The sequence below is a fragment of the Lepidochelys kempii genome, chromosome 7 (genome assembly GCF_965140265.1).
Source record: "Lepidochelys kempii isolate rLepKem1 chromosome 7, rLepKem1.hap2, whole genome shotgun sequence".
Lineage (NCBI taxonomy): Eukaryota > Metazoa > Chordata > Testudines > Cheloniidae > Lepidochelys > Lepidochelys kempii.
Genome location: NC_133262.1, coordinates 35717515 through 35742462, shown reverse-complemented (window position 1 = coordinate 35742462; position 24948 = coordinate 35717515). Strand labels below are relative to the sequence as shown.

The window sequence follows — 24948 nt, the reverse complement described above, 5'->3', positions numbered from 1 at the left end:
GCCTGATTCTTATTCAGGCAAAAGTCCCACTAAGTGAGTGGAAGTACTGCAGGTCTGGATCCTCCATTTTTGAGAGTAGGCTTCCCATGGTTTGTCTGGCTCAATAGCATAGTCCTCTCCTAGGACATAGACAAGACAGTCCTTCATTAACAAATACTGCGTTGTGGTGCTATTCTGAAGACTTCATGTGCTTTACGAAAAGGCCTTGCTGAGGGAGCTATGTACTACTATGCATTTCATAGATGGGGAAACTGAGGCACCGAAAACTAAAGTGATGCCCACCCCCACAAGGTCTTACAGGAAACTATTGGTAGAGCAGGGGACAGAACCAGGTCATCTGTATCTCTGCACTGTGCTTTAATGACAAGAACAGAAAAGTGGTTTAGAGAGGGGCAATATCCTGTTTGGTATGGGCCACTGGATGCAGACTGAGACTGTGAGACTTGGCTTACTATCTTCCAGAAGGGTTGTGTGCATTAATTTTTTTCCCCCAGGACACAGGGCTACTGTCAAGGCTGAATCCCCATTCTGTCACTCCGAGTGCACAAGTGAGGGCCCGCAAGGATTTTAAAAATTAATACTTGCCACTCCAGGCTTGTATGACACTCCCAAGGTTACAGCTTTTCTCTGACCTTGGCTTGGTAAACGCTGCCACCACCCAAATGCAAAAAAACCCAACCCTTTAAACCGAGGAAGGAACACTTGGGAATTCCTCCCTGTGGGGTACCCTTAATCCCTTTCACCCCCCACTCCCGGGAAAGAGCTGAGAAAGAAAACAAAGGAAATTAGCTGTGGCTACCAGCTAATCAAACAACATGCACAAACCTCTTAGGACACCAAAAATCCAATCCTGTTCTTAAAAAAAGAAAAATTTATTGAAAACAAAAAGGAAAAAATTACATCTGGATCTTAGGCTTTTGCTAGATTTTAAAAGAGCAATTCCAAAAATCAAGCACCCAAAATAGCTTTCTTGCGGGATCAGCTTAAAGGTTACAAGCAAACAAAAGCATCTGGGGTTAGCACAGAGGAGATCCACAAGCCAAAATAAAAAATAAACCTGATTGTGTCTAGCTCAACATTCCCTATCCAAATAATGTCTTCTAGGTATGGAAGATGAATTTTCATACCTGGTTCAAGCCTTACACAGCATTGCTGCTCCATCCCTGCAGCCCAGCCTACAACAGACAAAGGGAAAGTTTCTTTCCCAAGTTCTACCTTCCCATTGGCTCTTTTGGTCAGGTGCCCACTCCTTTTCGTTTACCTGTGGGCTTGTTAGCCCTTTTCAGGTAAAGCAAGCAGAGAACAGACCAAGAGGGATTTTACCACTAACTGGTTGGCTGGGTGTCCATCAAAGGGAGCTACTGCCACCCCGCTTCATGTATCACAGCTCCCATCACTTCAGCTCTACCTGTAGTAGCCACAGTGGGCATGCTACTGTGCAAAAGGTGCAAGATACATTTTAACCACCTGCTTTAGAGCAGATCTAGATGGCATGAGAGTTAAAATTCTGGCAGCCGCTGGTATCTTGTCTACTGCACTAAAGTTCAAACCAGGGCTACCACTTGTGGAGGCAACTATAGAAAACTGTGCGGGGGGAGGTCGGGGGGGGCAGGGGGAAGAGGGGAGAACCTATTGTAGGGAAAGCCTAATGTAGTCCAATATGCAACTGCTATCCTAGCTTAAGAGTACCATGGACCAGTTCTTTCTCAGCTCTGCTGCTAACCTATTGGGTGACCCTAGGAAAGGCATTTCAAGGCCTCTGTTTTTGCTCCTGTTTTTTGTCTCTTTATACTCAAAGGGCTTGTCTACACAGAGACACCCAGGAAAATTTAATCTGAATTAACTAAAGGTGTGAATTTAAAATGGATTTGATAAAGTGCACTAAACTCCTGTGTGGATTCTCTCATTTAGAATTAAAGTGGCCTTAATTCAGTTTAGCTTATGAGTTAAAATTCCCTGTTTATACAAGCCCTAAATTCTTCAGAGCAGGGACTGTTGCCTTCTATGTTGTTGTCGATTACCCAGCATGCAAGGCCCATGGTTTTGGCTGCGGTCTCCAGGTGCTACCATAATACAAACCAATAACAGAATGAGTTACACTCAAGCAACGGTCTCTGATCTCTGGAAATCATGGTCCAAGCTCTGCTTAGATCATAAGGAAAATTATTTTGGTGATTAGGTGAGATGACTCTCCCTGCTCCCCAGTGGGTGGGTCATTTATACATAATTAAATACAAACAAATCATTTTCCTGACAAGCTTGGCTCAGGACTGGAACAAAGAGGGTGCTGTGATCCAGCACTGAGGGATGGTGCATGGGATCTGTCTGTCTTCTCTAAGAGCAACAAATACACCAAAATATTACAAACCAGATAAGCAAATTTTGCCTAGAAAGCACTATTCTTAGTTTAAGTAAACTAAAGTGTGCGTAGTGTAGGTTAACACCTGAATATCAACATCAAAACAAGCATCAGTAACTTACATCCAGAGAATACTTCTACGCTATTAGCAGCAGCGACTGAAGCATATGAGAATTACTATACTTTGAAACATATATTTATCAGATTTCAGAGTAGCAGCTGTGTTAGTCAGTATCCGCAAAAAGAACAGGAGGACTTGTGGCACCTTAGAGACGAACACAATTATGTGAGCATGAGCTTTCGTGAGCTACAGCTCACTTCATCGGATGCATGTATTTATCAGTTATTGTGCCTACTGCTATTGAATTACAGCAGCGGGCCTGAGCCTGAGGTCTTCGGAACAAGACATCTGTTCCTGCTCAGGAACTAATTGGTCAATGGGAGTCTGGCCGCTGATTTTAAAGGGAGCAGGATCAAGTAGGAGCCAGCCTTAGCACTGGCTCAAATCAACTTTCCATTGCGCTAAATCCTGAACTACTTATTCAGACGTGACCTAGTCCAGGCAAATCTCCCAAAGAAGTAAATAAGACTTTGGGCTGAATAAGGACTTCAGAATTGGGCCCCCTATTAGCAAGATGCTATCACTATGATAAAATCCCCAGGTACATCTCGTGCTTTCTTGGACTTTGCATTTAATTTTGTTCCGATCTCTTTCTGCTAGGCTTATACCATTGCCTCTCTTTTGTGTGCCCAAGAAGTTAGGTTCGTAATTGGTTGACAGCACTTGACATTTAGTGATGTATGTAAACCAGGGATTGGCGATAACATAAATGCTGTGCTCACTCCTGAAGTGCTTGAGGCACATCACTTTGTAGCTAGAAAGCAATCTGAGTCCTGAGGCCAACAATTCCCCTGCTCTTTTCTAAGTTCTGTCCTTTTCACCTAAGAAATGATCATTTGGGAAGGGTGCTTGATTGTTTCCTCACCTCAACAGGAATTTTTTGGGTTAAAGTTACACAATCATTTCATGTAATTACTCAAACCTCAAGGGTATAAAGTGATTACCAAGCAGGGTCAGAAAGCATCCAGGAGGGCGGGGCGGGAGGGGGGCAGTGTAATATTGCACAATAAGGCAGTTAAATGCCTTCCTCTCCCATTGGCCTGTCAGAGACAGGCATTATTCAGAGATGGAAACTCTTAGTCTTTTATAGTTGTATACACATTTCCCATTCAGTTACGGTCAGATTGTTCAAAAGAGCTCAGCTCCCAGTTAGACACCAGGTTAAGTGGGCAGTTTTTGAAGAGCCCAGCATATTGCATGCTGTAAGTGTCAGCGTGGGAGTTGCAGGGCGCAGAACACATTGAAAATCTGGCACTTAGGTAGGTGCCTGCATGAGAACAGACCATTTTGAAAAGCGCATCCCATGTTGGGGGGGCCGAGCACCTGAAAACTTGATTAGAAGGAATTTGTCTGGCCTGTAGTTTGTACTATCCGGGCAGTAGGAGCATGGCCTAACTGCCTGGTGGTCTGATCGGACGCTTGGATCAGATCATCACACTGGAGACCGGGCTCATTCTATGTCTTTGTTCTGCCCATCACCTCCATAGTGGCGAATACCAGCAGGACCTTTATGGTCTGAAAGAGCCCAGCCATGCTGGTGTGCAGGTTTTTCTAGGGTGCTTATCATCAGAGCACCTCACACGTATTAACACCCCTGTGAGGTAAGCCCCGAGGCCCAGAGCCACACAGGGATTTAAGCATTGCAGCGCTCAGCCTTGCAGCACCTAGAGAATCACAGGAACAACACTGAGAGCCACAAAGGCTGAGTGAGGCACCTAGGCTCCCTATACAATGAATGGGGAGACACGGGTGACTTCGAATGGGATCCACAAAAGCCAGCACCTTAGGCAGGGAGTTGCCTCAGCTAGCCAGTGGGAGATGCTGTTGAGAGGAGGTTGTGCTAACCCCCTCAGAGACAGGCGCCTATCTCCGCACAGTGAGCCACAACTGGGGAACCAACTCCTGGAGTCGGGCAGCTTAGGCACCTAAGCGGTTTCCTGCAGGAATGAATCGGGCACTTGCCTCACTCCCCACAAAAGGGCTGGAGAAGGAGGTGGCGGTGACAATATTTCATTTGCCAAGAGTGAAGCAGCATGCAAGTTAAGTTGAACAAGTGGAACTTTATTAAAGCCTGTGCACTGTTGTTCTGTCTACCTGGCTGAATTGCTTCCAGCTTAACTCCCCGTGTTCCCTGCTCCCCTGTCAAGAACAGCTCCCACAGGGCACAGGGGCCCTTTGACTCCATTTCCCCTGATCCTGACACACTCACCTTAAAACTTTAAATCCAGCCCTTAGATCACGCACCGGGGATGTGGTGGACCCAGCTGCAATCCCCCCTCTACCTGAGACAGAGAAAGTATTTGAAGAGGGGCCTCCCAGAGCTCAGGCAAGGGCGCTAACCCCCAAGCTCTGGGATATTCTGATGTAGGGCTCTCTCCGTCTCTCCTGTTGAAACAGTTCCACTGTGACTGAATAATGAAAGAACGATTAGAGCAGGAGGGACCGGCACAAGAGTCTCCCAGCTTCCATGTGGATGTCCGAACCACCAGGCTACACAAAAGTGAGACTGACTCTGTAATCCAATGGTTAGGGCCACCCACCTGGGAGGCAGGAGATCTAGGGTCCAGTCCCCTTCTCCAATCACTCTTCCATTGTTTAGAGGGGCAGGCAGTGAGGAGCTGCTGGAGTCTTTTCCTGCGGTGGGGAAAAGCTCTGGCAGCCTGGAAACAGTGGGACACTATGCTGCTAAAAATAGCAGTGTAGATGCAAGGAGCCCTGTTTGGGTGTGTAGGATACATACCCTGGTGTTCTGGCATGTCTGCACTCTGCTTACCTAAGCAGTGCCTCGCTGTCCAAACCGTTATTTATATTTGAGCTGGGGGCATGCCGTGTATGCACTCCACACCTCACCGTAAGGAGTGTGCAGTGTAGCTGTCCCCTTAGAGCGAGGGAACAGAGCACATGCTCAGAGGCAGAAGCTTAGTCCCAGAGGGAACTTTTACCCTGAAACCTTAAGCACCAAGTGAATTTAGGGACCTACTGGGTTTGGTGAGAGTTTTGTGGATCACAGTGGAGCCTAAAATGGGGATCAGGGCCACAGAGATTACATTGATTTGGTCAAGGGGAGACAGGAAATGGCTATCAATTGAGTAGGGGAGCCAACAGCCAGCCTTCCCTGGATGCCTCTGGAAAGCTGGTTTTAGCTTGCAGGGAGAGAAGGGTGGCTGAGTTATCCTGCTTTTAAGGCTATCAGAGACATTTTCTTGATGGGACACAGCACCATAAGGATTTTGTTCTTTGCCTAAACCTTGTCTTTATAGCAGCATGCATTTCTCCAAACCGTCTGTATTTTCACATCAATATGCCAAGTGGAAGATCTGATGTTAAGGTCAAAATCATCCAATGCTGCAGTCATGAGTTACTGCAAGGAAACCAAACAGCAGCCTGGATCTCTGCAGTCAGCAGTGGAAAATTAACAAATAAACATAATAAAATCAATCCTTAGCAGAACTTTTAAGCAGGCTTTGATGTAACTGACTAAGCTTCTAACCTCTGAAAACCAATACAGCCAGGCAGTTTTGCATGGCATGGCGACCAAGGTGGGGGACAGGGACATTGACGTTGTTTAACTTTCTTCTTTTTCCACCAGGAAATATGATGCAGATTTTCTCCTTCTCCAGGAGAATGTTATAAAACAGGCTGTTTCATTGTTTCAATATGTGCAGCTTTCCCCTGGCTTTTTGAGTGGAGGGCGCTACAGGCAGAGGGTCCCGGGAGGCTGCTGGGGACCCACCTCGTTCCTATTAGAGAGTAAATATTTCCAGGTTTTCCCCTTTCCCCTCCCCTCCTCCCCCCACTGGTATAAGAGAGGGGGAAATGCCCTGCTGTAGAAAATGGCCTAGTTGGTTCAATCTCCGGTTAGGTCTCAGTGGCTCTGCAAAGCACCTGTGGGGTCTAGAAGCCCTTTCCCCACGAAAGACGTTTAACTGGCGAGGTGGAACTGAAGCTCGGCTTTATCCCCAGATAGTTCAACAGCAGGGCAGCCCGGCCCTCTCCTGCAGGGGGAAAGGGGAGGGGGGGGGTCTCAAGGGCCTGGTAATTAACAATGATTGATGGGCCATCGCCCCTGGGTTTCAGGTTAGACAAACACTTCGCGCAGTTGGTCAGTTTCACAGACACTTTTGGTCCCTCCCCTCGGGTGCTCCGGGATCCCCCCGGTATGAAACGGCTACAGCAGCAGCAGCGGCGCCCGCCGGCCCGGCAGAGGAGGGTAAGTGTGTCCGCCGGTAGGAGCGAGGGAGGGAGCCGGGCGAGCAGCAGCCCTCCGCAATTGACGGGAGTGTCAGTCAGTGCTGCGGGCCGGGGGATCGCCTCCCCCCGTGGGAGTTCCGCCTCTGCAGGGAACTGCAAAACGTAGCTCTGGGCCAGGTCCCCGGGCCACTCGCCCCGCCGCTGCCTCCTGCTCACCTGGGAGTCCCCCCTCTCCCCAGCCACCCAGCTCCTGAGCGCAGCAGCAGCGCTCCCAGGCACGGCGCAGGCGGGGTCACCGGCCTGTGCACGGTCCCGCGGCTTCGCAAAAGCCCCGGCGCCCCTGGACCCTCCCCGTTTGCGCGGATGGTAGAGCCACCGCCTTGCGTGGACGCTTGTGGCTCCGCTAATAAGTCAAAACAACCAGCAGGCATCGCGCTACGGCGTTCAGAAATCCTGTTTTCGTTCCGCCCCCGGGAGCGCGCACGGAACAAACCCTCGCCCGCTTACAGAGGCTCAAGCGGCTGCAACGTTGAAGTAATTACACAGCGTGCGGTCCTGCTAAGCGACGGACTGCGTGCGCTGGAGGTGTACTGGAATAGAGAACTCTGCCGTCCGTCAGAATAAGCGATATGATCCAAACCCTGTTTCCTGCCCACCCGGACAAACATGCAAATATTTGCTTACCTGGTGGTGGTGGTTTGTTGTTCTGAAAGTGGCAAATTGCCCCTCCACCCCCCCCCCAAATAATACTTGAAATGTTTCAAAACTATTGCTTTACTGAAAACGACCCTCGGGGTGGAGAGGAAGAACTGAGAACAGTTTGTGGAGTGGTGGGGGTTTGCAAATCGAATTACATGTAGAACACGGGGGGAATTGGCAGATAAACTCACTTTTTCATGAAATTGTTCTTCAAGTTGTGCAGACTTGCTAGCCCAGTGTGAGCTTAATGAGACCCAAGGAGGAGTTTAAAAGGAAGACACTGTGTAGATATAAGACAGCTAGGGGAATACTATGAACTTCTTAATTTTGCTGTGGACTTTCTTGGTATAAATCTACTGTCTAAACAGTTTTCAGAGAAGCAGCCGTGTTAGTCTGTATCCGCAAAAAGAAAGGGAGTACTTGTGGCACCTTAGAGAGGAACACATTTATTTGAGCATAAGCTTTCATGAGCTACAGCTCACTACATCGGCTGTAGCTCACGAAAGCTTATGCTCAAATAAATGTGTTCGTCTCTAAGGTGCCACAAGTAGCCTTGTTTAGACAAAAAGAAAAGGAGTATGTGACATGCTCAGCAGATACACTGCAGTAGTGAAAAACATCCAGATTCTTGAGGAGGGAGATGTGTGACAGATATTTGCGGGGAGAGGAAGGGAAGAGGAATGGGGCAGTGGAGGGAGAGATTCAGTCCACTGACAGGAATAATATAAGACTCCTCCATGACATGCTCAGTACTTGAATCAGCCAATCGCTCCTTTTCTCCTGCCCACACCCCCTCCTCTCCTTCCCTCTTATCTCTTCCTCTTTACAACTCAGATACTTTGCTGGACTCCCCCTCTAGCCATGTCCAGAGTTGAGGAATCTGACAGGTGAGTGGAGGGTGTAATTAGACATGCACATTTGTACCACCTACTGCAAGTTCTTTTGTTCTTTTTGGCTCTGTGATCGCAATTGGCCTTTCTCGAATTCTTCAGCGCAGAAGGAAAAGATGTTATTCAGTCACTCAGCAGCTAGTGAGATGGTATTTGAGAGTATATTTGTCAGTGTGGCTTCTGATAGATCAGCAGCATCTAACTTTTCTATGTTGTGAAAGCTGCACTCTCCCTTTGGAGGGCTCAGTTAGATATTCTATATTCCCGAATGTCTTTCTGGGCTCCAGAGAAGGAGAGAGATTCCAGGTATGATCGATTCTGGATCAGTATTATATCCAGTGTGTGATTTTGTTTTAACTGAAATAGTTATTCCAGTACAACCCATAATGTGGACACATTACTACAGGTATAAAGGTGCATTATACTAGTACAGCTTATTTCCTTTCTTGTATAAGACTAGTTGTAAGGCTAGAAAGCATACTTGGGCCACTGTATCTGCATCCTCACTAAGGGCTAGTCTACACCAGAAACATTTTGTATTGCTTAATTATACTGTTATAGTTATACCATCAAACCCTCCTAGTGTAGGTACAGTTGACGCCTGCAAAAAAGTGCTGGACAAAATGAGCTAGACAGGCAAAAGCACTTTCATGTCATTATAAATGTTTCTACACTAGGGCTTTTGTTTGGTTAAAAAAAAAACACCTTACCACAAAACAACCCCCAAAATCCATATTGCACCCTGAACTGACATTGGTAGAATAGCAAACGTTTCTAGTGCAGACTTGGCTTCAGGTGGTTGCACAGTTTAATTATAGCAGTATATTTAAGCAGTCCAACTTTTGTATGTAAACAAGCCCTAGAATGTCTCTAGGGTTGCCGCGACAAGTACTACTGCAAACTTACCTGGCTGAAGTAGAGCAGAAATGGACACTGCAGTCTGGGAGCATGTCTAGATGATGGAGGAATGTGTTTGTGAGTTTTTTCTCCTTCAGGTTAGCGGAACCCTCCACTGCCTTAACACCCCTTTAGAAACAGGTTAACAGTTAAGACTCCCACCTAAGGAAGCTCAGACAGAGCTAAATGGATTGAAGAAAGCATTCGTTACCTAGACAGGGCGTTTGTGTTCGTTCCATGGTGGCATTTGTCTTGGGTTGCTAACTTTGGCATATTGCAGCATGTTCACTGCTTTTAAGGGGTCACTAAAGTGATGTGAGTTCTAGACTTGTCATAGTACATTCCTGGGTACATGCAGCCTAATTCAATTCTGTTTCATGTGCACAGCCCCATTTTCCATCCATTATATGAGAAAATGTATGTGCCAGATGTATGTGGAGGGGAAGCTGAATTTTAACCTTGCTGCATATATGTCAGAGTAGAATTTGGCCTGTCACATTTAATGAATGTGTTGAGAAAGTTCTGCAAACGCACACATGAGTAAATGCACTGGACTAGTCATAGGCTTCTAGACATCTGATGTTGGCTTTTGACATTGCTAGGTAAAATGAGGAAGGAAGGAAGGAGACTCATTGATTCCAAGGCCAGAAGGGACCATTGTGATCATCTAGCACAGTGGTCCCCAAACTTTCACGTCATGCCCCCCTTTATTCCTGTCTATGCCCCCCCCCAGGAGTTGGGGCTGCGGCTCTGAGGAGGGGGAGCGTGGACAGCAGTAAGGGGACCAAGGCTGGGGCTGCAACTGGGGGCAGGTCTGGGGCCGGGAGCAGAGCAGTGGCTGGGGGCCAAGATTGGGGGTGGGGCTGGGAGCCGGGGCCGCTGCTGGGGGAAGGGCTGGGAGCAGAGCGGGGCTGGGTGGCCCACACTCCCTCTCTGCCCCCATGGAGGCTGATCTGGGCCCTGCCGTGCCCCCCTGAACATTCCTCCAGGGGACAAGGGGGGGCGGTGTGCCACAGTTTGGGGACCACTGATCTAGCCTGACCTCCTGGATAACATAGGCCATTGAACTTCTCCAAAATAATTCCTAGAGCAGATCTTTTAGAAATACACCCTATCTTGATTTAAAAATGGTCAGTGATGGAGAATCCACCATCACCCTTGGTAAATGGTTCCAGTGGTTAATTACCTTCACTGTTAAAAATTTACACATTTATTTCCAGTTAGAATTTGTCTAGCTTCAACTTCCAGCCATTGGGTCATGTTAGACCTTTCTCTGCTAGATTGAACAGGCCATTATTAAATATTTGTTCCTCATGTAGATACTGATAGACTGTAACCAAGTCACTTGTTAACCTTCTCTTTGTTAAGCTAAATTGATTGAACTCATTGAGTCTATCACTGTAAGACAGATTTTCTAATCCTTTAATCATTCTCGTGACTCTTCTCTGAACCCTCTCCAATTTATCAGCATGCTTCTTGGATTGAGGGTGCTACAGCTGGACCCAAAATTCCAACAGCAGTTGCGCCAGTTCCAAATACAGAGGTAAAACAACCTCTCTGCTCCTATTCGAGATTCCCCTATTCATGCATCTTAGGATCATATTAGCTCTTTTCACCACAGTATTACACTGGGGGCTCATATTCAGCCACCACAATGCCCAAATCTTTTTCAGAGTCACCACTTCCCAGGATAGAGTCCCCAACTGTGTAAGTATAGTCTACATTTCTTTGTTCTCAGATGTATACATTTACATTTAGGTGTATTAAAACACACATGTTTGCATGCACCCAGTTTACCAAGTGATCTAGATTGTTCTGCATCAGTGACCTGTGCTCTTCATTATTTACGTCTCCCACAATTTTTGTATCCTCTGCAAACTTTATCAATGATGATTTTATGTTTTCTTCCAAGTCATGGATAAGAATTTAAGTAGCCTAGGGCCAAGAATCTATCCCTATGCGATCCCATCGGAAACCCATCTACTTGATGATGATTCCCTGTTTACTGTTATATTTTGAGACCTATCAATTAGCCAGTTTTTCATCCATTTAACGTGTGCCATGTTAATTTTATTTTGTTCTAGTTTTTCAATCAAAATGTTGTACAGTACCAAGTCAAAAGCCATACAGAAGTTTAATATGGTCTGTCACTTGTTGTAGACTAGTTGTCATTCAGCACTGGAAGTATGCTTTTTTCAGAGTTTATTTTTGTTTTGCTGGACAGTTCCTTGGCAAGCGGAAGGGGGGGCTTCCATCAGGTCTGGGGGATTGTGCTGTGGAACCAGCTTTTCCAGGCAGGATCCATGGATTTCAGCTCCCCTCTGTTTGCACAGGAGGAAAAGAGCATTCAGTTCCTAGCTTGTGGGTATAAGCCACTTTCTCTTACAGCTTACCTCACTTTGTCTCTCAAATCACTGACTCCTTTCCAGATTTACAGTTAAATGCATTTTGCATTTATTTTTCTGTTTGTTGAGGTGTTTATACAGTTCTCATCACGAGAGTATCTTCTCCCAGATTTTTAAAAGAAGTATCTAAGAAACGTATATGTGCATAGGAAGAATACACTTTTCCGCTCACTGTCTTTGTCTTGTGGATATTGAGTATTTAGCTTGGCTATACTGCTTTAATCAAAGCACTGACTGCCTGGTTAAGGGCCTTTCTGCTTCCCTGAAAATAATTAAATAAATAAACAAGTAAGCAATTGGGCGCCGTCTTGTAGTTCTGAGTCGGGGCCTGATCTTGTAGTTCCTACACAGGGAATGCTCCGACGGAAGTCAAATGTATACCCAACTGTCCTTGATGTTTTATTTTAAGACCTTCTAACTGGACTAGTTTGGGACCAGAGGGCTGGTTCAGGGCCCCCTCTACATATCTCTAGTTTTCATGTCCAAAAAAAAAAAAAACTGTAGCAGGGTGGCCTGCCTTTAAAGGCCAAGAGGCCTGGGGCTAGCCAGCCCTGTTTAATCAGCCTCACCTGTGTCGTAATTAGCTGCCTCCCAGCCTAAGGGGGCAGGGCTGTTTGGGGTCAGGGGACAGCCTGAGTATCACCTCGGCCTTATCCAAACAGTGGAGAGAACTCGGGTAGCAGGAGGAGAAGAGAATTGAGTCACAGGGAGTCTTGTGGAAGGCAGTGAAGTAGGGTGTGGAAGAAGCTGGGGACTCCAGGGAAGCAGGCTGGGAGTCCCTGTCCTATCCCAGTATAGGGAAGGCTGAAAGGTAGTCTATAGGGGCTGAGGCTATGTGCGGGACTCTGGGGAAGCAGCCTGGAAGTCAGTGCTCTATCCAAGAATAGAGAGACTCAAAGGTAGCTTGGAAGAGGCGCCCGAGCGGGGTGGGAAAGCTGTGTGTGTGTATTTTAGTGTTGCCCTGGAAAGGGTTACGTTTTAGTGACTGACTTGGCTGGAGGACAAAGCTATGGCAACAGCTCCAGCCTGGGTGGGGAAGGCTGTAGGGACCCGCCCTTGGAGGAGGAAATGGAGGCAGGGAGCACCTGCAGTCTTTTTATTCCCCCAGCTGTTACAATTCTAGCAACTAGCCTCAGCTGATGAGACCAGGAATTTCCCTGTTAACTTTTTAGTGGCTGGAGTAGCCTGGGGTTTATACACCCCGGGACAATACTCTGCTAAAACTTGTCCTGGTGTGGCTGTTTTCTTTTTCTTTGTCTCTCTCTGGGGCTGTTTTGGGGATTGTGAGATAAAAATGCCTTTTGAACTTTCTCTGTGTCAAACCCTCTCTTGGGGATTTTCCTGTGCAGGGGAAAGAAGAGTTTCAGCTTGTGGAATGTCCATCCCCTTGGGGTGGGGGTGTGACTGGGGTTGAACTCTTCCCCAGGGAATAAGCAGGGGTTTCACTCCCTTCAGTCAGTGGCTATCCCGAGCTTGTGGTGAATGTTGAGACCCATTGGGCCTGTGCTTCCAACCAAGGCCTTCTGGCAGCTTGGGTCCTGAAGGAGCCAAACTCCCATAGTTGATGCAGCGTAGTCATAAAGGTGGATTCATAGGTTTTGATGGTGAGTGTCCCAATGTCACATCTGCAGGGGCAGCAAGAGAGCATCCTAGAGAAAGGGCCAAGTCGCCCCTCTCTTGTTCTGGATGTCTTTTCCAATCAAGTATGGAGGCTTACCCACAGAGCTCAAGGGGAGACGTATCTGTGAGATTCCCAAGAGCAAGAGTGGCTAACCTGTGACTCCGGAGCCACATGCAGCTCTTCAGAAGTCAATATGCGGCTCCTTGTATAGGCCTGTAGCTACAGGTGCCAACTTTCCAATGTGCCAGGGGGATGCTCACTGCTCAACCCCTGGCTCTGCCATAGGCCCTGCCCCTACTCCAACCCTTCCTGCCCCCTCCCCTGACCCTGCCATGCCCTCGCTCCCCCCCCTCCCTCCCAGAACCTCCTGCATGCCACGAAATAGCTAATTGGGAGGTGTGGGGAGAGAGGGGGGAGCTGCTGATCGGCAGGGCTGCTGGTAGGGTGGGGGTGGAGCTGATGGGGAGGCTGCTGATGTATTACTGTGGCTCTTTGGCAATGTACATTGGTAAATTCTGGCTCCATCTCAGGCTCAGATTGGCCACCCCTGCCCAAGAGGCAGGCAGCGTGCTACATAGCTGACACTTTCCTCAATTCTTAGTTTACTTTGATACCTAAACTTCCTCATACCCCTCCCCTTCCACAGAGTGTATTCAACCCTCTGGGTGGGAATGTACTTCAGTAAGTTATGTGCATACAAGAAGAAGAGAAAAGAACCCTGAGTCTTATTTAGTCCAACTCTTATCTCATCTTGCACACACCAACAATCCATGTGTTTAGACCAAGGCCTTGATATAGTGATATGGTCTCCCCTGTTTGCTTTTGTGTAGTTCTTCCCCTGGTTCTCTTGCCCTTGCGGAAGTTTGGATTTCCTGCTAGCTCTGGGGCACAATGTTAAACTCATTTTTGGGCTCAAACCAGCCAAAAAAAAAAAAATAGTCAGGGGCTGGTCTGCCAGGGATTGAATTGTTTGCGCCTGATTACACCATTGTGTTCTCCATATAAGAAAGTGAACTGTTGAAACAAACAAATATAATGATGTCCTGCTAAGAATATGGTGTGATGATTTTTTGGGATGTATGTGGGGGAGGGCTGGGTCTGCATCTTCTCCCACCGCAGTCAATGAGCCATTAAGTTCTAATATCTTTTGAACTTGTGTGTTACAAACCTATCCTATTTATTATTCATCAGAGTAAAGCTGTGCTAATTTAACTTCATCTTCCATTCTGCTTTAAGAGTTTTATACATTCCTATCTGACTGACTTGCTAATGAACTCTCTACATGGATTGCTTCCAAAATCAGACAGAAGTTTAAATATTGCCCTTGATCCATGTACACAACTCCCATTGACTTCAGAGTCCAGATGTGACCTTCGGGCTTTCCAAGTAGAGGCAATTTATGGAAGTATGTTTTTGACTGAGATATGACATTATTTCTGGGTGCACAAGAAGCTGTGGCTTTCAGCAGTGTGGTCACATTTTATGAATGGGTATAGGCAATGACAGCTGAGCTGTCCAAATCTGTGCCAAGAATACAGCATGCAAGGGATACGGGCTGAAACGTAAGCTTGAGAAACATTTCCATTATGGACAATAGAACAGTTGAATAGCAGACTACTATAACTCCCTGTGTGCCCGCTTACTCTGCTGTTCATACTTAAACAGATCTCAAAGGGTAAAGGGGTAGTAGGACAGTAAGGCTTTGTCTATGCTGGCAACTGAATGACAAAACTTTTGTTGTTCAGAGATGTTAAAACAGCATACACCCCGAAAGACAAACGTTTTGCTGAGGAAAAGCGCCGGTGTGAACAGCGCTTTGTCAGCAGGAGCATTTTCCTGCCGACAAAGCTACCACCGATCATTGGGGGTGGAAGTTTCTTGTTGGCAGGAGAGCTCTCTCCCGCTGACAAACAGCAGCTACGCTGCCTGCCTTTTAGTGGCATGGCTGTAGCGGTACAGCCTGTCAAAGTTCCTTCCCCACTCTGAACTCTAGGGTACAGATGTGGGGACCTGCATGAAAACCCCCCGAAGCTTATTTTTACCAGCTTAGGTTAAAACTTCCCCAAGTACAAACTATTTTACATTTTGCCGTTGGACTTCATTGCTGCCACCACCAAACGTCTAACAGATATATAACTGGGAAAGAGCCTGCTTGGAAACACCTTTCCCCTCAGAATCCTCCCAAGCCCTATACCCCCTTTCCTGGGGAAGGCTTGGTAAAAATCCTCACCCATTTGCATAGGTGAACACAGACCCAAACCCCTGGATCTTAAGAACAATGAAAAAGTAATCGGGTTCTTAAAAGAAGAATTTTAATTGAAGAAAAAGTAAAAGAATCACCTCTGTAAAATCAGGATGGTAAATACCTTGCAGGGTAATCAGATTCAAAACCTAGAGAATCCCTCTAGGCAAAACCTTAAGTTACAAAAAGACACAAAAACTGGAATATACATTCCGTTCAGCACAACTGATTTTATCAGCCATTTAAACAAAACGGAATCTAACGCATATCTAACTAGATTGCTTATTAGCCCTTTACAGGAGTTCTGACCTGCATTCCTGCTCTAGGCCCAGCAAAAGCAACACCCAGACCGAGAGAACCTTTGTTTCTCCCCCTGTCCAGCTTTGAAAGTATCTTGTTTCCTCATTGGTCATTTTGGTCAGGTGCCAGCGAGGTTATCCTAGCTTCTTAACTCTTTACAGGTGAAAGGGTTTTTCCTTTGGCCAGGAGGGATTTAAAGGTGTTTACCCTTCCCTTTATGTTTGACATAGCCGTATTGCTAAAAGTTGCCTAGGGTAGTAGACATAGCCTAAATATTCCGAAAGTCATAAGCTGAAAATCTTTTGAGGTGTACTACTTCTCTGCAAAGTGGCTAGGTAAAAATGTGTACCTTCTGACTTGAGACCTGTTCCCCGTGTGTACTCAGAGTACTCTTTAGGTCATTAAAGTGAAACTTTTATTTCTTTTTTTACTCCTGTTAGCCCTTTGGAGCAACATAACTCAGATGGAACGAGCTGGATTCAATCCCTGTTTGTGCATCAACAGAAATATTTAGTAGGGCCTAACTGGTTACACTCAAGGAGACAGGGCTGCACTGGTGTCAGCCAGGGCCTAATTTGACAAATACCTGTATACCAGGGTGTGAGAAGGAAAAGAATGCTGCTTGACTCTTAGGTTTTGTCTACACTGGAGAATTGAAGCCTTAGTTATAGAACTGTTTGTCCTGTACCAATATCAGCTCAATTGTTTCAGTGCATCCATGTTCACTGAGCTGGATTGGTTTAAGATACCAGATACCAGCATTTCAACCAGATACCTATCCCAGTATCCAAGCTGAGTTCTTGGCTCAGCTTTCATTCACCGTGCATTCTGGGAGATTTCAGAAGATCATTGGTATACTGTGGGCTGGGGAGTGGGACCAGTGAGTGCAATGCCCAGTAGCAATAAACCAATGCAGACTGAACTAGTTAGTGTTTAACTAGTTATGAAACCTGCTGAAAGGCAGTCCTGGCAGTTAGAAAAAACATCTTTGTTTTTTTGTCTGAGTACCTTTAATATGGAAATCGGCGAGATCCGATAAGTACAGAACCTTCACTGCTGTTATTACCCAGTACCTTTTTCGAGAAGAACCACACAGTAAATATATGTCAGGGCCTGGAAAAAATGCATTCCTGTTACGCATACTGATTTAGGAAATTAAAAATAACCATATAATTCATTTGGCTTTGTTTAGAAAAGAATTAAATATTTTAAAAGTTTAAGAAGCTTGTCTGCTTACAGTGATATTACAAATGATTGCATTTTGTTTATTTAGTTTGTTTTAAGGTTTGCTTTTTACTGTATCATTAATTGTAATGGACTCGTTCCAGCTGACTTGCATGCATAACGCCACTGAATTTTGCATGCAAAAGGAATACTAGATCTTAGTTTAGATACAAAACCTTCCATTTATTTTCTTATTTATTTTTAAAGTTATTCTTTCAAAATTTCCTTTACAACATACACTATTGGCTTTGTTGGAGATGGGAGGCGACTAGTTCTAGTTATATTGTGTAGAGTCACATTCTGCCCTGGTTTTTATACCCTGTGCAATGCCATTGATTTGGGGGTTGCACAGGGTGTATGCGAGCACAGATAACTGCCCTTCTAGTGAAGTCACTAATCCAAGGCCCAAATCACACTTTCTGTATTGAGGAGAATTGCCACAATAACTGAGTTGGATTCAGCGGCTATAAAGAAGGCAAAGAGATTTGGCCTTAGGTGGCTCCCTCCTTCTAAAAAACCCTTTGTAATCAACATGATCTACTAGCCCAAAAACTTTACAGAAATAGAAAACTAGGGGTAATGTGAGTCATATTTTAAACAATGCTGGAAACTTGAAAGGGAAATCACTTGAAACAGCAGTGGATTTTCCTATGCAGATAGCTTTGGGGATTACCTCTGGATCCTGCATTGATAAGTAAGTGTCAATGGATTCATTCTCCAATATGAATTGTAGTACGTTATAATATGCTGCAATTTGCCTTTAAACTTGGGAGGCAATGCTGTAAATACATTTTGCTTTCTGGCATGCTCTTGGGTTACTGACATGACATTCTGCTTTGATGCTGGAAGAATTTGCCCTGAGGAAAAAGCATGTTTAATCTTTTGGTTTTTTTTGTAAAATGCCGAGATTAATATCTTGAGCACATCACGAGAGAGGGATACGTCCTTTTGGGATTCTACATTCATTTCATATTGTTTAGGATCACTTTGATTTCTTCCTCATAGTACAGCGTGACAGAGGATGAGCTGAGTGTTCGAAATCTCTATTCTGTTCAACAGGGAACTTTTAAGAGTCTCAAATATATAAGATGTGTTAAGGTACATGAGCAATTATATTTACAGCTTCTTTTCTTGGCTCTGGGCTGTCAGTTGCTTGTTTTGAAATTTAGGACTAAAACAGCACTGTCCAGTTAAACACAACTATATACCAATACGTTTCCTTAGCTATTTTACTGATAACAGCTTGAATTGTTGCAATGTGTTCTTTTAAAATATCTACTTTACTTTTCACTCTGTTTCGTACAGATTTTTGAACTTAGACCAGCCCCCCACCTAAAACAACAACAAAAACCCAAGTCAGTTTCACTTTTGTTTATAATTTCTGGTTACTTTGTTTCTTACTTAAATAACAAGTTCCCAGGGGCTGGGACTGTCCTGTGTTTTGTGTAATGCCTAGCACGCTGGGGTCTTGGACTATGATTGGGGTCCTTAGCTACTACTACAATCATCATCAACTTTGGCAGGTTCTTATGCACTAAAATAATATTTCGGTGATTCGGTTGCAGACATTGCTGGGGAATATTTTTTCATTAAAAAGAAAATAGCCTCTACTGAAATTTTAAAATAAAATATTTCCATGGGTTTTAATTTGTCTTTTTAGTTCTGTCAAAACATGTTGATCTGAATCAAATATGCTGCTATCCATAACATCCTCATGATAGGAAACTGCTGGACTCCAGTCCTACAATTGATACAATGTAAGTGGACTGCCGTGCTTCAGTGGGGATGCCATTTTGGTCAATGAAATTCTGGTGAGTGCAGCAGTTTGCCCATGTTTTATCATTTGCAGGGCTGGAGCGTGGTGTATTAGGTGGTTCTTTTGTTTTTGTTGTCCCCTCTCGTTCCTCACCCAGGTCTCTACGCTCTGCTTCCTGATCACTAAATTCTTGACGCTTCCATTAAAGGGAACTGAGTTCTAGAAAAATGACTTCTCTAGGTGGACTCCTGTTTTATTCTCCTTTTTTATTATCTAGAATTTTAATTTGCAGGAGTGATTGTAATCAGCATAAAGCTACTTTTCCCCTTCCTATTGACATGGATATTAGAGCTGTGAGAACAGTCTCACTGCTGGCCACACAAGACTAGAAAATCAAAAGTTGGATGTTTTTTCTTGAACATTTTGTGGTTTCTCCTCAAATTCTGTTTTCTCCCTAAAACAAAGGGTATTCTTTGTTTTTCTTTAGCCCATTGTGAAATTCTGCCATGTCATCACAGATTGTTGCTTTTGTGCTGAAAAATGGCCCTTTTACCCGAGGCAAAGGAAGAACATTGCAAATTGTTCCACAGTGGAGTTGTGCCTATTTTGGCAATGAAATATCGTCTGCTGGCAGAACTGTGCACTCACAGGCAAAATGTCAGTTATTTTGAAATTTGTGAAAACTGATGATTTCCCACAGCCCTAGTTTGGAAGATGTCAAGGGTCTGACTTTTCATTCTTCAGCAAAGCTCCTGCTGAAGCAATGTTTGGGAAAGCAATATTATGCTTTCCTTTTTAAAATGCCATTGCATGGTGTTAAATACTGTCCTAAGGTTATCTATATATTTTATTTTACTGTGGTATATTTGGGGTCAGATGTAAAATGGATTTTTAATTGTTCCATTAAAGCTCCAATGGGTCTTTCCTTAAAGATTTATTTATTTGCATTGCAGTAGTGCCTGGAGGCCCCAGCCCAATTGTACCAGGCACTGAACAAACATCGAACACAAAAAGATGGTCCCTGTCCCAAAGATCTTATAAAGTGAGACAATGAGGGGATACAGCAAACAGAGTGGGGAGAACAAGATAAGAATGAGGCAATTAAGGTCAGTGTGATAAGCAGCGGTCACAGCACACTAGACACCAGACTGTTGTCAAGTCGTTGGGCCTAATGTAGGGATCAGAGCAGAGATGGGATTTGAAGGAGGACTATATAGTGCCTTTGTGGATTTTTATTGAGAACTCCTCTCAGGCATGAGGAATGGCATGAGATGGAGCCTTGAAGGTGTGTATTTGGGGAAATTTGACAAATAGGCAATGAAGACTGGCATCATTGGCAGGGTGGAGGATGATAGTCAGTGTCCCCATTGGGTAATGGAAAATGGATAGGTCCATGAAGGGCCTCACAAGTCGCTTGTTTGATGGTGTGTTAACTCCAATATGATGGCCAAGTTTCAAATATGGGTCATAGTGTGTTGGCGTGATATGGACCAAGGCAATTACTTTCCAACTACATTTTTCTGGCACTTTCAGCTCATTGTGTTTTTGTTTTTTACTTCTGTGAAATTAGTTAAATAGCTGCTGATTTTCACCCAAGAACTGACTTCATTTTGGTGAATCCCTAAGTATCTCTTAGTTACTCACAGAGTTAATGTGAAAATTCATTAGTTGTTCATACACTGCTTTGAGGTTGTTAGATGAGAGGTACTACAGAAGTACAAGGTATGAATCATAATTTCACCAAATTCTAGCCTGGCTCAAATGGCTAATAAAATTAAGCATTTTTGAATTCTTAAGTGTGAGTTTTCTAGATAGTCTGATCACCATCCTATCTCATGCTCAACAGCTTATTGATTTAAACTCTGTCCTGGAACTACAGCAAAAATGTAACCTGAGGTTAGCAGGGAACAAGCTGTAAGGTCTTCACCGTGTCTGAACTTGGCTCTTAATGCTGTAGGCCAGCAAAAGTCCCCAGGGAGTTGTATACAAATACCAAGTCTGAAATTGGCTCTAAGAATCTATTTAGACTTTCAGCCATTCAGAGCAGGGATCACGTCTATTTCAGTTTGTCGAGTGCTTAGAATGGTGGGTCCTGATCCTGACTGGGGCCTTCAGGCAATATCAAGATGTATATAAATAATCATGATAAACGTATTTAATCCCCTCTGCTGCCAGAAGAGAAGTGTGCTCCAGCAACAGTATAATAGAGAACCGCTATGTAAATGAATGGTAAAGGAAGATGTACCTGGTATGTGCAACAGTGAAGGGGAGTATTGTGCCATTAACATTGTCTAGCACAGAAGAAATTAAATCCTTTCTGTGTCAGAGAGGATGTGGCTCTCCAAGTAAACCGTGAACTCCTTGACACTGGGGCACTCCACAGTTTAGGTTATTGGTTACAAAATCTGGATCCTTCTAGAGCACTGGTTGAGACGCAGAGCAATCCAGTGGCTAAAAGTGATTATTGTGTGATGGCTGCTTGGCAATTTGAGACACATACTGGTGGCTTCAGTTAAGTTCTTAAACAAGCATTTACATCACAGAAATCATTGATTTCCTTGCGCCTTGCTGGTCTCTTCTAAGCAAGACTGAGGCATGTTGGTAGAGTAGCAAGTTGCTTTTCCTGAAATGTAGATTAAAAATGGACTTTTGTTTTTAGAGATGTCTATTTGTAATTATTCCTAAGCACTGAAATCCCTCTGTCTGCTCCTTTTTTTTGTTGTTGCTTTGTAGCGTATAATTATTATGACTGAGCAAGATAAGAATTCTTGAATGGTAATATAACTTTTAAATCCATTATGAAGGGTTTCTACAATTGAGGTTTTATTAAAAAAAAAAAATTGTTCCAGTTAAGCTCACACAACTGTTTCTGAACAGCACAAATAAGCTGGTTAATTAATCAACTGGAGGATCTCCAGTCACACAGAACTAGTGCCTTCACTTTAGAACAAATTGGTTTCTCCCAGTAGGCAAAAGTATGTGGATCTGGGCAGAAGGGAAGTGAGTTCATATGTTACTTATATGGAGCTTCAAAATATCTTATAAAAAGCAGGTGTTACCACCAAGGTCCATTAAAAAATTAATGACAAAAAAATTAAAAGTAAGCAAATCCCTTGTCATAAATTGCTTTGCTTTGCACTTTTCTGACCAAGAGTTATTGTTCTCAGAGTGTTTGTATTTCCTGTTTGTTCTGTTGCCTTGATGTCTCAGATTCTCCTTCCTCCATGATTCCTAACTGTTGCTCTCCTTTAATCTTCTGTTGCAGCTGTTCCTTGGTGAGCATTTCAAAGATGATATAGCTTTCCCTCCATGTCTCACGATCTTAGCCTGGCTGGGAAGCAAATGGAAGCCTCCACCCCTTTGCTCATGAATTATTGCCAGATAGGGTTGTATCCTCTTTGCTTTGCTTGTGTAATTTACTTGAAAATGTATGAGCAATTGGGGAGTGGCAGGGTCCAAGTGATATTGACAGTGGATTACTTTACATGCTGTTTTCTTGCAAAAGTCTGTCTGGAGCAACGAGATCATCTGTTTCTAGTTCTTTTTTCAGGAAATCTAGATTATGTATCTAAACGCACAGCGGCATCAAATGAGCATTTTTCTTAAAATTATATGGGCTTTAGGTGTGTGCTGATTATGACCATCGTTGTTGGTGGGATTAGATGGCAAGGAGGAGTTATTCTGGAGTACCAGTTTTACTGATCTGCTGTTCCTGCTTTGTGCCCCACGGGCAATGTGAAGCAGCCATCAATCCAGTTCATCTGACCAGTTAAATTGGGTTTAGGACTCCTTTACATTGCTGGAGTGGAACAAAACTACTGGAACATAGCAGTGAATGTGGTCCCAGATCTTTAATGTAAAGAGACAAAAGGATGTCTTATGACTGTATCCTCCCACTCAGTGACAAAGTGGTAAGCGAATGCATCAACATGGAGTTTTCTAGAGACACTGAAGAGGGGTAAAGCTACTGCACAGCATGCTCCCACTTTCCCTCCTGCGTACTTGGTGGTGGTACCAGGGGATAAACAATGTGTGATTTGCAACATCTGTCATTTGTGGCTGGGATATTCCCAGGCACCACCTTCTTCGTGTAGATGGGGCTGATGAAGCAGGTTTTTTTCCTTGAGCCATTTCTCTTGTAGTTCTTCCCTCCTCATCATTGCCTATATACTGAGGTATGCTATCTTCCCAATGTATATAGGTGTACCTATATACCGAGGTACGGCCTCACCCTTAAAGAGGTACATGGTCAGAAAGAGCTACTTCCACCTCTCCGTAATGCTGCTCTACTGGCCCTGAATCATTTATACTTGATTTTTGACTATTTCAATACAAAGAGAATCAAATACAAAAAAGAAATGTAATAGAAAAATGTCAACAGCCAGCAGAAGCTGACCCGATTTCTCAGCTAGAATGTTGCCAGCGTTTGAGGAGTCCATTGGCAGTATGGCTCCATTTTGCTTTTACTTCCAAAATGCACAGGCTTTTGGTCAACTGATGCAAAAGGAATTACAGTGCCACCGAAGGGCTAAGGGTGCTGTTGGAGTCAAAAGGCCAAAGATCACTATTGAGGGTGAAATTATCACTGTCTTTACGTTGGCAACCCGGCGGCTTACACTCCAGGCATTCAGATAGTTCAAAAGCCTAAGATAGAACACTGGGTGGGGAGGCGGGAGGGGAGATGTGCTGTGCTTCCTCCCCTGCACACACCACCAAAGAGTGCTTTTGGGCGCACACTGCACTGGGCAGCACTGGGAAGAGCGCTGCTGCCTTGCTCAGCATGCTCCATCTAGCGTCCACAGGCATCACGCTTCCAGCACTGGGGCACTCCTGCTCTGGTGTAACCAACTTGTCAGTGTGTTGAATGTCTTCCTGTCTGTCCCATACGCAATGGACGTGAGTCTGTTTAAGCTCCCTCCTATAGAGCCTAGATTTTTATCTCAAGCTGTAAAGGCTTGTGCTGGTAACTTAGGGTCCCCAGTTCAGTCCTTGGTGTTGGCCAAGTTGATAATTGTCACATTTACTCTTCCTTGGAGCAATAAGTTAGCTGCTAATAAGGGTTAGTTTCTTCCAGACTGATCCTGCAAGTCCCTGTATGTGGACCTCCTAGAGAAGTCAGTGGGAGTTTTGCATATGGCAGGATTGAAGAATCAGGCCCTGGGGAAGTTTTATATTCAAATGATTGTAGTTAGTCATAATATCGGTTTCTGACTTCGAGATGCCAAATGAAAGTCTAAACTGCCAGATACAAAAGTCCTGCCTTTCATTATACCTGGATTGACAGGACAGAGAACAGTCCTTTGAAACTCTAAGCTGTTTCCTTACACATCACAGGGGGTAAGAAGTGAATTAACCATATCATAGGCACATGGTACTTCCCTGCTCAGATTACACCACAAAATCTGGGCAGTTCCTAGGACAGAGCTGGGAAAGGGAACTTGTGAGTGTAAGAAACACTTGGAAACAGAGCACTAGTAACATGACTGCAGACAAAAGGTTATAGGAAAATTTAACTGCATCTACAGTCCTGCACATCTACAGGTTAGCAGAAATCATGGTTAACTAGATGCTTGTAGTGAATTTATTGTGACTGGTATGAAATAACTTGGCTTTAAGCTTTAGTTTTGCTTTATGTTATCTGTTTTGCTTGTAGTAGAAATTATACCTTACTGTGTTATCCCTTAACTTTGTACTGACTTTGTTCTCCAAATTTACTTTCTAAATGTTAATCACAGTTTTAAAGCTCTTGTTAAATGTCCTCTGTTTGTTTGGTACAGTAAAGACTTCAGCAGACTTAGAAGTGTTTACTATGTGTTCTTTTAGCAGTGTATTAACTACAAGCTATGGCTGCACTGCACATGAACAAAGCTCTTTGCAGTAGAGTTTTCTGCAAAATACTTCATAAACAAAATGTGTGTGGTTTGTATTTTAGTCAGAACTCAAGTGAGCTATTTTTTTCCGTTCCTCACAAGTGAATGTCTCAGAAAAACAATTATTTCTAACACTGCTTCTGGCCTTTTTGACTCTGAATTCTGAGAGGATTTTATCTCACATACTGAAGTGGAAATTAAGTTTGTTTTTGTTTAATGCAAGTCAAGAAGTAGTCATGATTCAGTGTGACAGGCTGAATGTAAGCCATATGAGCTGAGCTATATAAGCATAAAGGATGATTGTACTGCAGAATACCTCCAAGTAATTTTAGATTTTTGACACATTTACCACTTCACAAGTTGTGTTTTTCTC

General features: G+C 44.3%; 1 protein-coding gene across 7 annotated transcripts in view; it reads left to right on the top strand.

The window, feature by feature from the left end:
* The first annotated feature begins 6525 nt into the window (after positions 1–6525).
* The window catches only part of FBLN2 (fibulin 2), a 194137-nt gene continuing 175714 nt past the window's right edge, over positions 6526–24948 (top strand). For 2 of the 7 annotated variants that reach the window (XM_073352179.1, XM_073352178.1), the window contains exon 1: positions 6526–6690. In XM_073352179.1, coding sequence (XP_073208280.1) covers positions 6526–6690 — 165 coding nt within the window. Of the gene's footprint in view, positions 6691–8224; positions 8258–24142; positions 24247–24948 lie in introns of those variants that run through there. The other 5 variants (XM_073352185.1, XM_073352180.1, XM_073352181.1 and 2 more) reach the window with 4 other exon arrangements.